At 49.1% G+C, this 15,202-nt stretch overlaps 1 protein-coding gene across 2 annotated transcripts in view; it reads right to left on the bottom strand.

Annotated features, from left to right (window-relative positions):
• The window catches only part of LOC110512778 (thyrotropin-releasing hormone-degrading ectoenzyme), a 391,934-nt gene extending 376,972 nt beyond the window's left edge, over nucleotides 1–14,962 (bottom strand). The window contains exon 1 of one of the 2 annotated variants that reach the window (XR_016486919.1): nucleotides 13,424–14,961. Coding sequence is in view for 1 of the 2 variants with exons in the window: in XM_090201291.1 (XP_090057417.1) it covers nucleotides 13,424–14,148 (725 nt within the window). In the remaining variant the exon portion in view is untranslated. Of the gene's footprint in view, nucleotides 1–13,423 lie in introns of both variants that reach the window. The other variant, XM_090201291.1, reaches the window with a different exon arrangement.
• Nucleotides 14,963–15,202: the final 240 nt, after the last annotated feature.

The raw sequence follows: 15,202 nt of genomic DNA, 5'->3' as shown, positions 1-15,202 counted from the left end.
GAGTGAGGCCTGCAGATACAGTGCCGTATGGAGTGAGGCCTGTAGATACAGTGCCGTATGGAGTGAGGCCTGTAGATACAGTGCCGTATGGAGTGAGGCCTGTAGATACAGTACCGTATGGAGTGAGGGCTGCAGATACAGTGCCGTATGGAGTGAGGCCTGTAGATACAGTGCCGTATGGCGTGAGGGCTGCAGATACAGTGCCGTATGGAGTGAGGCCTGTAGATACAGTGCCGTATGGAGTGAGGCCTGTAGATACAGTACCGTATGGAGTGAGGGCTGCAGATACAGTGCCGTATGGAGTGAGGGCTGAGGACACGGTGCCGTATGGATTGAGGCCTACAGATACAGTACCGTATGGAGTGAGGGCTGCAGATACAGTGCCGTATGGAGTGAGGGCTGAGGACACGGTGCCGTATGGAGTGAGGCCTGCAGATACAGTACCGTATGGAGTGAGGCCTGCAGATACAGTGCCGTATGGAGTGAGGGCTGAGGACACGGTGCCGTATGGATTGAGGCCTACAGATACAGTGCCGTATGGATTGAGGGCTGAGGACACGGTACCGTATGGAGTGAGGGCTGCAGATACAGTGCCGTATGGAGTGAGGGCTGAGGACACGGTACCGTATGGAGTGAGGGCTGCAGATACAGTGCCGTATGGAGTGAGGCCTGCAGATACAGTGCCGTATGGAGTGAGGGCTGAGGACACGGTGCCGTATGGATTGAGGCCTACAGATACAGTGCCGTATGGATTGAGGGCTGAGGACACGGTGCCGTATGGAGTGGGGGCTGAGGACACGGTGCCGTATAGAGTGGGGGCTGAGGACACGGTGCCGTATAGAGTGAGGCCTGCAGATACAGTTCCGTATGGAGTGAGGCCTGCAGATACAGTACCGTATAGAGTGAGGGCTGCAGATACAGTGCCGTATGGAGTGAGGCCTGCAGATACAGTACCGTATGGAGTGAGGCCTGCAGATACAGTGCCGTATAGAGTGAGGCCTGCAGATACAGTGCCGTATGGAGTGAGGGCTGAGGACGACGTGGCCGTATGGAGTGAGGCCTGCAGATACAGTGCCGTATGGAGTGAGGCCTGCAGATGCAGTGCCGTATGGAGTGAGGCCTGTAGATACAGTGTCGTATGGAGTGAGGCCTGCAGATACAGTGCCGTATGGAGTGAGGCCTGTAGATACGGTGCCGTATGGAGTGAGGCCTGCAGATACAGTGCCGTATGGAGTGAGGGCTGCAGATACAGTACCGTATAGAGTGAGGGCTGCAGATACAGTGCCGTATGGAGTGAGGCCTGCAGATACAGTACCGTATGGAGTGAGGCCTGCAGACACAGTGCCGTATGGAGTGAGGGCTGCAGATACAGTACCGTATGGAGTGAGGCCTGCAGATACAGTGCCGTATGGAGTGAGGGCTGAGGACGACGTGGCCGTATGGAGTGAGGCCTGCAGATACAGTGCCGTATGGAGTGAGGCCTGCAGATACAGTGCCGTATGGAGTGAGGCCTGTAGATACAGTGTCGTATGGAGTGAGGCCTGCAGATACAGTGCCGTATGGAGTGAGGCCTGCAGATACAGTGCCGTATGGAGTGAGGCCTGTAGATACAGTGTCGTATGGAGTGAGGCCTGCAGATACAGTGCCGTATGGAGTGAGGCCTGCAGATACAGTCCCGTATGGAGTGAGGCCTGTAGATACAGTGTCGTATGGAGTGAGGCCTGCAGATACAGTGCCGTATGGAGTGAGGCCTGCAGACACAGTGCCGTATGGAGTGAGGCCTGCAGACACAGTGCCGTATGGAGTGAGGCCTGTAGATACAGTGTCGTATGGAGTGAGGCCTGCAGATACAGTACCGTATGGAGTGAGGCCTGCAGACACAGTGCCGTATGGAGTGAGGCCTGCAGATACAGTGTCGTATGGAGTGAGGGCTGAGGACACAGTGCAGTATGGAGTGAGGCCTGCAGATACAGTGCCGTATAGAGTGAGGGCTGAGGACACAGTGCAGTATGGAGTGAGGCCTGCAGATACAGTACCGTATGGAGTGAGGCCTGCAGATACAGTGCCGTATAGAGTGAGGCCTGCAGATACAGTGCCGTATAGAGTGAGGCCTGCAGATACAGTGCCGTATGGAGTGAGGCCTGCAGATACAGTGCCGTATAGAGTGAGGCCTGTAGATACAGTGCCGTATGGAGTGAGGCCTGCAGATACAGTGCCGTATGGAGTGAGGCCTGCAGATACAGTGCCGTATGGAGTGGGGGCTGAGGACGACGTGGCCGTATGGAGTGAGGCCTGCAGATACAGTGCCGTATGGAGTGGGGGCTGAGGACGACGTGGCCGTATGGAGTGAGGGCTGAGGACACGGTGCCGTATAGAGTGAGGCCTGCAGATACAGTGCCGTATGGAGTGAGGCCTGCAGATACAGTGCCGTATGGAGTGAGGCCTGCAGATACAGTGCCGTATAGAGTGAGGCCTGCAGATACAGTGCCGTATGGAGTGAGGCCTGCAGATACAGTGCAGTATGGAGTGGGGGCTGAGGACACGGTGCCGTATGGAGTGAGGCCTGCAGATACAGTACCGTATGGAGTGAGGCCTGCAGATACAGTGCCGTATGGAGTGAGGCCTGCAGATACAGTGCAGTATGGAGTGGGGGCTGAGGACGACGTGGCCGTATGGAGTGGGGGCTGAGGACGACGTGGCCGTATGGAGTGAGGCCTGCAGATACAGTGCCGTATGGAGTGAGGGCTGAGGACGACGTGGCCGTATGGAGTGGGGGCTGAGGACGACGTGGCCGTATGGAGTGGGGGCTGAGGACGACGTGGCCGTATGGAGTGAGGGCTGAGGACGACGTGGCCGTATGGAGTGAGGGCTGAGGACGACGGTGCCGTAGTACAGTACACCATGACGCATTATGTTTCCAGTACAACAGATTGCAACGTTGTCACGGTTTGTGTTCAACCACTGAATGTGAATATTGGACAGAGGCTCCCAGAAGGACTTACACTGCTGAGAGCGCTTAACTGGCTATTTACTCTGAAATGAATGCCAATATGTTACTCCATGCAAACTAACACTGCAGATGTAGACCGAACAGACTCATTCACTAAGGCACTTCTTTGCAAATATCAATTTAGGAAACATGTTGGTAGAACTCAACAGAAGTAAGAGTAGATGGACTGAATTCAACCTGCGTGATCGTCGGGCATGAAAAGCCAGTTGGGGTGCGGTCCAAAAAGTAACACATGTAAATATATATTTGTCCGTGTTTATCTTGAAATAGTTTCCTTGTTAATAACTCCATTGGTTCCTGGTCTACCACAGTGAAGATGCAGAAACTCACTACTTTCATTCATCTGCTTAGTCTGCCCTCATATTTACAGTACAAAACATTGACACGTTTTACCCATTTTTGTTTTTCATGAGAACCAAGGCAAAAAAATATTTGACAAACAGTTGCATTCGTGAGTTTAATTGGAGAGAAAAAAAAGTTCCACCGAGGAAAAAACGTTATAAAATGTAATTTATAAGAATTCTGTAAGTACAGAAATCGTTTGCTCAGTGGGAAATTAGTATCCAACTAGTCGCTGACGACTGTATGGAGTTTGTGACAGAAACTATGTGAGTTTATTACAGTATTATAGACACTATGTCCTGGGATTTACTATGGTCTTCTAGATGAACCCCTTACAGTATTATAGACACTATGACCTGGGATTTACTATGGTCTTCTAGATTAACCCCTTACAGTATTATAGACACTATGACCTGGGATTTACTATGGTCTTCTAGATGAACCCCTTACAGTATTATAGACACTATGACCTGGGATTTACTATGGTCTTCTAGATTAATAACCCCTTACAGTATTATAGACACTATGTCCTGGGATTTACTATGGTCTTCTAGATTAACCCCTTACAGTATTATAGACACTATGTCCTGGGATTTACTATGGTCTTCTAGATGAACCCCTTACAGTATTATAGACACTATGACCTGGGATTTACTATGGTCTTCTAGATTAACCCCTTACAGTATTATAGACACTATGACCTGGGATTTACTATGGTCTTCTAGATTAACCCCTTACAGTATTATAGACACTATGACCTGGGATTTACTATGGTCTTCTAGATTAATAACCCCTTACAGTATTATAGACACTATGTCCTGGGATTTACTATGGTCTTCTAGATTAACCCCTTACAGTATTATAGACACTATGTCCTGGGATTTACTATGGTCTTCTAGATGAACCCCTTACAGTATTATAGACACTATGACCTGGGATTTACTATGGTCTTCTAGATTAACCCCTTACAGTATTATAGACACTATGACCTGGGATTTACTATGGTCTTCTAGATGAACCCCTTACAGTATTATAGACACTATGACCTGGGATTTACTATGGTCTTCTAGATGAACCCCTTACAGTATTATAGACACTATGACCTGGGATTTACTATGGTCTTCTAGATTAACCCCTTACAGTATTATAGACACTATGTCCTGGGATTTACTGTGGTCTTCTAGATTAACCCCTTACAGTATTATAGACACTATGTCCTGGGATTTACTATGGTCTTCTAGATTAACCCCTTACAGTATTATAGACACTATGACCTGGGATTTACTATGGTCTTCTAGATTAACCCCTTACAGTATTATAGACACTATGACCTGGGATTTACTATGGTCTTCTAGATTAACCCCTTACAGTATTATAGACCCTATGACCTGGGATTTACTATGGTCTTCTAGATTAACCCCTTACAGTATTATAGACACTATGACCTGGGATTTACTATGGTCTTCTAGATTAACCCCTTACAGTATTATAGACACTATGACCTGGGATTTACTATGGTCTTCTAGATTAACCCCTTACAGTATTATAGACACTATGACCTGGGATTTACTATGGTCTTCTAGATTAACCCCTTACAGTATTATAGACACTATGACCTGGGATTTACTATGGTCTTCTAGATGAACCCCTTACAGTATTATAGACACTATGACCTGGGATTTACTATGGTCTTCTTGATGAACCCCTTACAGTATTATAGACACTATGTCCTGGGATTTACTATGGTCTTCTAGATTAACCCCTTACAGTATTATAGACACTATGTCCTGGGATTTACTATGGTCTTCTAGATTAACCCCTTACAGTATTATAGACACTATGACCTGGGATTTACTATGGTCTTCTAGATTAACCCCTTACAGTATTATAGACACTATGACCTGGGATTTACTATGGTCTTCTAGATTAACCCCTTACAGTATTATAGACACTATGACCTGGGATTTACTATGGTCTTCTAGATTAACCCCTTACAGTATTATAGACACTATGACCTGGGATTTACTATGGTCTTCTAGATGAACCCCTTACAGTATTATAGACACTATGACCTGGGATTTACTATGGTCTTCTAGATGAACCCCTTACAGTATTATAGACACTATGTCCTGGGATTTACTATGGTCTTCTAGATTAACCCCTTACAGTATTATAGACACTATGACCTGGGATTTACTATGGTGTCACGCCCTGACCATAGTTTACTTTGTATTTTCTATGTTTTGATTGGTCAGGGTGTGATCTGAGTGGGCATTCTATGTTTCATGTCTTGTTTGTCTATTTCTATGTTCAGCCTGATATGGTTCTCAGTCAGAGGCAGGTGTTCGTCATTGTCTCTGATTGGGAACCATATTTAGGTAGCCTGGGTTTCACTGTGTGTTTGTGGGGGATTGTTCCTGTCCTTAGTGTTAGTTTGCACCAGTTTAGGCTGTTTCGGTTTTCATTACATTTATTATTTTGCACTGTTTGTATTTAGATTCGTGTTGCTATAGTCACAATAAACATGGATCGTAATCTACACGCCGCATTTTGGTCCGACTCTCCTTCGCACGAAGAAAACCGTTACAGAATCACCCACCACCAACGGACCAAGCAGCGTGTCAACAGGCAGCAGCAGCAGCGTAAAGAGGAATGGACATGGGAGGACGTTTTGGATGGCAAGGGCTGTTACACTTGGGAGGAGATACTGGCTGGAAGAGATCGCCTCCCATGGGAACAGGTGGAGGCACTTAGGAGAGCAGAGGCAGCCGGAGAGAGGAGCCGGCGATATGAGGGAACACGGCTGGCAAGGAAGCCCGAGAGGCAGCCCCAAAAATTTCTTGGGGGGGGGCTAACAGGGAGTATGGCTACGCCAGGTAGGAGACCTGGGCAGACTCCCTGTGCTTACCGGGGGGCTAGAGAGACCGGACAGGCACCGTGTTATGCAGTGGTGCGCACGGTGTCTCCAGTGCGGGTGCATAGCCCGGTGCGGTATATTCCAGCTCCGCGTGTCGGCCGGGCTAGATTGAGCGTCGAGCCTAATGCCATGAAGCCGGCTCTACGCAGCTGGTCCCCAGTGCGTCTCCTTGGGCCGGCTTACATGGCACCAGCCTTGCGCTCGGTGTCTCCGGTTCGCCTGCATAGTCCAGTGCGGGCTATTCCACCTCGCCGCACTGGCAGGGCGACCGTGAGCATTCAACCAGGTAAGGTTGGGCAGGCTCGGTGCTCAAGAGCTCCAGTGCGCCTGCACGGTCCGGTTTTTCCAGTACCACCTCCACACCCCAGCCCTCCGGTAGCAGCTCCCCGCACCAGGCTTCCTGTGCGTGTCCTCGGCCCAGTACCACCAGTGCCAGCACCACGCATCAGGCCTACAGTGCGCCTCGCCTGTCCAGCGCTGCCAGAGCCTCCCTCCTCTTCAGCGCTGTCGGAGTCTCCCGCCTGTTTAGCGCTGTCAGAGCTTTCCGCCTCTACAGCGCTGCCGGAGTCTCCCGCCTGTTCGGAACTGCCAGTTTGCAAGGAGCTGCCAGTTTGCAAGGAGCTGCCAGTCTGCAAGGAGCTGCCAGTCTGTAAGGAGCTGCCAGTCTGTAAGGAGCTGCCAGTCTGCATGGAGCTGCCAGTCTGCATGGAGCTGCCAGTCTGCAAGGAGCTGCCAGTCTGCAAGGAGCTGCCAGTCTGCAAGGAGCTGCCAGTCTGCAAGGAGCTGCCAGAGCTGCCTTTCTGCAGGATGCCGCCAAAGCTGCCAGTCTGCAAGGAGCCGCCAGAGCTGCCAGTCTGCAAGGAGCCGCCGGAGCTGCCAGTTAGCATGGAGCAGCCAGAGCCGCCAGTCAGCATGGAGCAGCCAGGGCCGCCAGTCAGCATGGAGCAGCCAGGGCCGCCAGTCAGCATGGAGCAGCCAGGGCCGCCAGTCAGCATGGAGCAGTCAGTCAGCATGGAGCAGCAGGAGCAGCCAGTCAGCATGGAGCAGCCAGAGCAGCCAGTCAGCATGGAGCAGCCAGAGCTGCCAGTCAGCATGGAGCAGCCAGTCAGCATGGAGCAGCCAGAGCTGCCAGTCAGCATGGAGCAGCCAGTCAGCACGGAGCAGCCAGAGCTGTCAGTCAACCAGACTCTTCCAGATCTGCCAGTCGACCAGACTCTTCCAGATCTGCCAGTCGACCAGACTCTTCCAGATCTGCCAGTCGACCAGACTCTTCCAGATCTGCCAGTCGACCAGACTCTTCCAGATCTGCCAGTCGTCCAGACTCTTCCAGATCTGCCAGTCGTCCAGACTCTTCCAGATCTGCCAGTCGTCCAGACTCTTCCAGATCTGCCAGTCGACCAGACTCTTCCAGATCTGCCAGTCGACCAGACTCTTCCAGATCTGCCAGTCGACCAGACTCTTCCAGATCTGCCAGTCGACCAGACTCTTCCAGATCTGCCAGTCGACCAGACTCTTCCAGATCTGCCAGTCGACCAGACTCTTCCAGATCTGCCAGTCGACCAGACTCTTCCAGATCTGCCAGTCGACCAGACTCTTCCAGATCTGCCAGTCGACCAGACTCTTCCAGATCTGCCAGTCGACCAGACTCTTCCAGATCTGCCAGTCGACCAGACTCTTCCAGATCTGCCAGTCGTCCAGACTCTTACAGATCTGCCAGTCGTCCAGACTCTCCCAGATCTGCCAGTCGACCAGATTCTCCCAGATCCGCCAGTCGACCAGATTCTTCCAGATCTGCTAGTCGACCAGGATCTGTTGAAACCGCCAGCCAGCCAGGTTCTGGTAGTTTCTACTACCTGCCTGGGCTTCCTCTCAGTGCTGAGCTTCTTCTCAGTGCTGAGCGTCCTCTCAGTGCTAGCCTACCCATCTGTCCCGAGTTACCTCTGTCCCGAGCTGTCCCTCTGTCCCATGTTATCATTGTGGTAGGTAACCTATTTAGGGACGTTTAGGAGGGGGATTAAAACTGTCATGGAGTGGGGTCCACGTCCAGCGCCAGAGCCGCCACCGCGGACAGATGCCCACCCAGACCCTCCCCTATAGGTTCAGGTTTTGCGGCCGGAGTCCGCACCTTGGGGGGGGGGTACTGTCACGCCCTGACCATAGTTTACTTTGTATTTTCTATGTTTTGATTGGTCAGGGTGTGATCTGAGTGGGCATTCTATGTTTCATGTCTTGTTTGTCTATTTCTATGTTCAGCCTGATATGGTTCTCAGTCAGAGGCAGGTGTTCGTCATTGTCTCTGATTGGGAACCATATTTAGGTAGCCTGGGTTTCACTGTGTGTTTGTGGGTGATTGTTCCTGTCCTTAGTGTTAGTTTGCACCAGTTTAGGCTGTTTCGGTTTTCATTACATTTATTATTTTGCACTGTTTGTATTTAGATTCGTGTTGCTATAGTCACAATAAACATGGATCGTAATCTACACGCCGCATTTTGGTCCGACTCTCCTTCGCACGAAGAAAACCGTTACATACGGTCTTCTAGATTAACCCCTTACAGTATTATAGACACTATGACCTGGGATTTACTATGGTCTTCTAGATTAACCCCTTACAGTATTATAGACACTATGACCTGGGATTTACTATGGTCTTCTAGATTAACCCCTTACAGTATTATAGACACTATGACCTGGGATTTACTATGGTCTTCTAGATTAACCCCTTACAGTATTATAGACACTATGTCCTGGGATTTACTATGGTCTTCTAGATTAACCCCTTAAAGTATTATAGACACTATGACCTGGGATTTACTATGGTCTTCTAGATTAACCCCTTACAGTATTATAGACACTATGACCTGGGATTTACTATGGTCTTCTAGATTAACCCCTTACAGTATTATAGACACTATGACCTGGGATTTACTATGGTCTTCTAGATTGACCCCTTACAGTATTATAGACACTATGTCCTGGGATTTACTATGGTCTTCTAGATTAAACCCTTACAGTATTATAGACACTATAAAGTGTTATAAAGCTGACCACGACTCCATTTTGTTGATCCCTGCCTACAGACAGAAACTAAAACAAGAGGCTCCCACGCTGAGGTCTGTCCAACGCTGGTCCGACCAAGCTGACTCCACACTCCAAGACTGCTTCCATCACGTGGACTGGGAGATGTTTCGTATTGCGTCAGATAACAACATTGACGAATACGCTGATTCGGTGTGCGAGTTCATTAGAACGTGCGTTGAAGATGTCGTTCCCATAGCAACGATTAAAACATTCCCTAACCAGAAACCGTGGATTGATGGCAGCATTCGTGTGAAACTGAAAGCGCGAACCACTGCTTTTAATCAGGGCAAGGTGTCTGGTAACATGACCGAATACAAACAGTGCAACTATTCCCTCCGCAAGGCTATCAAACAAGCTAAGCGCCAGTACAGAGACAAAGTAGAATCTCAATTCAACGGCTCAGACACAAGAGGCATGTGGCAGGGTCTACAGTCAATCACGGACTACAGGAAGAAACCCAGCCCAGTCACGGACCAGGATGTCTTGCTCCCAGGCAGACTAAATAACTTTTTTGCCCGCTTTGAGGACAATACAGTGCCACTGACACGGCCTGCAACGAAAACATGCGGTCTCTCCTTCACTGCAGCCGAGGTGAGTAAGACATTTAAACGTGTTAACCCTCGCAAGGCTGCAGGCCCAGATGGCATCCCCAGCCGCGCCCTCAGAGCATGCGCAGACCAGCTGGCCGGTGTGTTTACGGACATATTCAATCAATCCCTATACCAGTCTGCTGTTCCCACATGCTTCAAGAGGGCCACCATTGTTCCTGTTCCCAAGAAAGCTAAGGTAACTGAGCTAAATGACTACCGCCCCGTAGCACTCACATCCGTCATCATGAAGTGCTTTGAGAGACTAGTCAAGGACCATATCACCTCCACCCTACCTGACACCCTAGACCCACTCCAATTTGCTTACCGCCCAAATAGGTCCACAGACGATGCAATCTCAACCACACTGCACACTGCCCTAACCCATCTGGACAAGAGGAATACCTATGTGAGAATGCTGTTCATCGACTACAGCTCGGCATTCAACACCATAGTACCCTCCAAGCTCGTCATCAAGCTCGAGACCCTGGGTCTCGACCCCGCCCTGTGCAACTGGGTACTGGACTTCCTGACGGGCCGCCCCCAGGTGGTGAGGGTAGGCAACAACATCTCCTCCCCGCTGATCCTCAACACTGGGGCCCCACAAGGTTGCGTTCTGAGCCCTCTCCTGTACTCCCTGTTCACCCACGACTGCGTGGCCACGCACGCCTCCAACTCAATCATCAAGTTTGCGGACGACACAACAGTGGTAGGCTTGATTACCAACAACGATGAGACGGCCTACAGGGAGGAGGTGAGGGCCCTCGGAGTGTGGTGTCAGGAAAACAACCTCACACTCAACGTCAACAAAACTAAGGAGATGATTGTGGACTTCAGGAAACAGCAGAGGGAACACCCCCCTATCCACATCGATGGAACAGTAGTGGAGAGGGTAGCAAGTTTTAAGTTCCTCGGCATACACATCACAGACAAACTGAATTGGTCCACTCACACAGACAGCATCGTGAAGAAGGCGCAGCAGCGCCTCTTCAACCTCAGGAGGCTGAAGAAATTCGGCTTGTCACCAAAAGCACTCACAAACTTCTACAGATGCACAATCGAGAGCATCCTGGCGGGCTGTATCACCGCCTGGTATGGCAACTGCACCGCCCTCAACCGTAAGGCTCTCCAGAGGGTAGTGAGGTCTGCACAACGCATCACCGGGGGCAAACTACCTGCCCTCCAGGACACCTACACCACCCGATGTCACAGGAAGGCCATAAAGATCATCAAGGACATCAACCACCCGAGCCACTGCCTGTTCACCCCGCTATCATCCAGAAGGCGAGGTCAGTACAGGTGCATCAAAGCTGGGACCGAGAGACTGAAAAACAGCTTCTATCTCAAGGCCATCAGACTGTTAAACAGCCACCACTAACACTGAGTGGCTGCTGCCAACACACTGACACTGACTCAACTCCAGCCACTTTAATAATGGGAATTGATGGGAAATGATGTAAATATATCACTAGCCACTTTAAACAATGCTACCTTATATAATGTTACTTACCCTACATTATTCATCTCATATGCATACGTATATACTGTACTCTATATCATCGACGGTATCCTTATGTAATACATGTATCACTAGCCACTTTATACTATACTATGCCACTTTGTTTACATACTCATCTCATTTGTACATGCTGTACCCGATACCATCTACTGTATCTTGCCTATGCTGCTCTGTACCATCACTCATTCATATATCCTTATGTACATATTCTTTATCCCCTTACACTGTGTACAAGACAGTAGTTTTGGAATTGTTAGTTAGATTACTTGTTATTACTGCATTGTCGGAACTAGAAGCACAAGCATTTCGCTACACTCGCATTAACATCTGCTAACCATGTGTATGTGACAAATAAAATTTGATTTGATTTGATTTGATTTGATTTGATTTATAACCTGGGATTTACTATGGTCTTCTAGATGAACCCCTTACAGTATTATAGACACTATGACCTGGGATTTACTATGGCCTTTTAGATTAACCCCTTACAGTATTATAGACACTATGACCTGGGATTTACTATGGTCTTCTAGATTAACCCCTTACAGTATTATAGACACTATGACCTGGGATTTACTATGGTCTTCTAGATTAACCCCTTACAGTATTATAGACACTATGACCTGGGATTTACTATGGTCTTCTAGATTAACCCCTTACAGTATTATAGACACTATGACCTGGGATTTACTATGGTCTTCTAGATTAACCCCTTACAGTATTATAGACACTATTACCTGGGATTTACTATGGTCTTCTAGATTAACCCCTTACAGTATTATAGACACTGTGACCTGGGATTTACTATGGTCTTCTAGATGAACCCCTTACCTTCTAACGACTCATCATAGAGCCAAACCGGTGCGTGTTGGTGAGAAGCTCTTCATAGATGGGTCATAACAGTTTGTTTTCAAACCGTTTGGAATTTACAAACATATTTTTTGGGAGAACCGTTTTCGGTATCTCACAAACACCGTTTTCCTGTCTCACAAACACCGTTTTCGGTATCTCACAAACACCGTTTCCCTGTCTCACAAACAGAGTTTCCCTGTCTCACAAACACCGTTTCCCTGTCTCACAAACATCGTTTCCCTGTCTCACAAACACAGTTTTCGGTATCTCACAAACACCGTTTCCCTGTCTCACAAACACCGTTTCCATGTCTCACAAACACCATTTCCCTGTCTCACAAACACCATTTCCTTGTCTCACAAACACCTTTTCCCTGTCTCACAAACACCGTTTCCCTGTCTCACAAACACCATTTCCCTGTCTCACAAACACCGTTTTCGGTATCTCACAAACACCGTTTCCCTGTCTCACAAACGCCGTTTCCCTGTCTCACAAACACAGTTTCCCTGTCTCACAAACACCGTTTCCCTGTCTCACAAACACAGTTTCCCTGTCTCACAAACACCGTTTCCCTGTCTCACAAACACCGTTTCCCCGTCTCACAAACACCGTTTCCCCGTCTCACAAACACTGCTCTAGGCTGTTCATATCTGTTGTAGGATGTATAGTTTTGATACCAAAATGTACTTTATAAAGGGTATTATACAATGTAATGCTTTTATTTAAAAAATGCCACCAGAGGGTGTCAGAGTGGAACAGGCGCAGTCCCTCATTACTCACACACACTACTGGTTGGTTATCAGCGGATACAGAACTAAAGGTTTTAAAGGGGCTTGAAGCCCAAAACGGGCGCGTGTTACTGTGGGACTCAAAGAGTTCAGCTGACAGCGTCACGCGCTGCTTTGAAGTAGCCACTTGGGTTGAGAGACAGACATGACAGCACAAAACGTGTTTAAAAGCAAAGGCTGGTTTGTAATATAATGGCTAATCTGTTTCATTTTGGGGGGAGGGGGGGGGCAGATAAGGTTAGTGGTACAGGCTATAAACACAACGCTAACTCACACGTCATCATGCCATGGGGTGTGGATGCATAGAGTAACTGTAATGTAAATGGTTACCTTCTCTCTCCCTGCAGCATATATGAGCTGCGGAAAAATCCCAGGAGTTCACTTTCTATTTGAGCGTCGAAAGTAATGTTTACTTTATACGTCCTCATGGGCTTCAGTTCCCTGTGCAAAGCGATCACATAAACCTGGTTTCCCGGGTAATGGAATTGGCGGTGGATTCTCATGACACCGGGTTTTTTATTATCCGAGTAAACCGCCACTTTCTCCACCTCGAGGCGGTCGGTGTGAAGCACTATGAATTTGGTAGAGTTCACACACTCGAATTCAATGTTCACTTCCCCGGAGAAAGTAAAGTTATCCATGTACACTGAGAGACGCAGGTCGTAGTGTCGGGGCCGGAGAGATGTCGGTAACCGGAGGTGTCTCCACGGCTGGGCTTCTTCATCTTTGTGGTTCCCGTTCCCATCCCGTGACCCGTTGAACTTGGCGTTAGAGCCATTTCCCCCTCGTGAGCTGCTCTCCCCCGCGCACTCCTCGAACCGGACGCTGAGGAGAACCGCGATGGCCGTGACGACGATGAGGGTGAGGATGGAGATGGCGAACCCCAGGACCAGTTTCTTGTGGACGGTGATGCTTCGCTCCGTGGTCCGGGGCCGAACCACCATGCTATCAGCCCATTGGTCCGACAGGCCTCTGCCGTTCCTCATGTTATTATCCTCTATCCCCATCGGAGTGAATGATAAGCCCTTGCTGCCAAGCTTATCCTCCAAAGACATACTCTGCCGAATCAGAATATGAGGCTTGGTTGGGGTCCGGGCGCAAAAGGGAAACGAAATCCCGATAACAGAGTGTCATCAGTCAGGTCTAATAGCTGCCACTTAGAATAGTCAGAAATATGTCGCGGAGATGAGCACAGCTGATGCCCTGTTGAAGTGCCCAGCGGTAGCAAATGCGACGCGGAATCATAAAAGTGCCCGAAATCAACTTTCCTGATAGATTGAAATCACGGTTTAAATCACAAGTTTGTTATCTATCTGCCTTCACGGCCTCCATCTCCGCGCACACAAAGTGTTGCACAGAACACAATCCATCGCGGGGACTGATGCTGCTGCTGGTGCTGGTGCTGATGATGCTGTTACTGATGGTCCTCACCCTCCGAGCTGTGTGCTCATATTGAGAGCTGCTCCCACATCTACAATATAAAGGACTATCTCTCTCTCTCTCGCTCCGTCTCTCTCTCTCTTTCGCTCCGTCTCTCTCTCTCTCTCTCTCTCTCATTCAGCGCCGAAGGAATCTCAGCCTACTTCTTGTTGTAAGAAGGAACTCACGACGGATTTCAACCAGTTAGAAGAAAAAAAACAATTACCAACGACAGAGAGCGAATGAGTTTCCCAGCCCCTCTTGCTTTGCCAGAGAACAAATAGACCTAGATCGTTGCGAAATGCGCAGTAGGACAGAGTAGGAGAGCTCTCCCTCCCTCCGTGCAGAATAGCGGGCACATCTCCTCGCTCGGTGAGAATACTGTAGGATGGATAGAAACAACGCCTAGTCAGGAAATTATATAGGTCTATGTGGGAAAAGACTTCAACTGTAGTCAAGTGCTGAAACCGTCAATTGACAGGGGTGAGGGGGGGGGGGGGGGGGCTACGGCAGGCTACACACAGCGGTGGTGCAGCAGCCAACCACGTCGCGCTGCCTGCCACCTATTCACAGCCTACCTAAACAGACTACATCATGGCATACATGCTGAGCGTGATAATGACGGTAGTAGCCTGTTTTAACACCAGTAGCAATAATACCATAGCCTATCTGAAACATTTACGCACGGAC

This window comes from Oncorhynchus mykiss, chromosome 15 (assembly GCF_057628025.1).
Source record: "Oncorhynchus mykiss isolate SJ-2025 chromosome 15, ASM5762802v1, whole genome shotgun sequence".
Classification (NCBI taxonomy): Eukaryota; Metazoa; Chordata; class Actinopteri; order Salmoniformes; family Salmonidae; genus Oncorhynchus; species Oncorhynchus mykiss.
The sequence above is the reverse complement of the archived record's forward strand: the minus strand, read 5'-3'. Positions and strand labels throughout refer to the sequence as shown.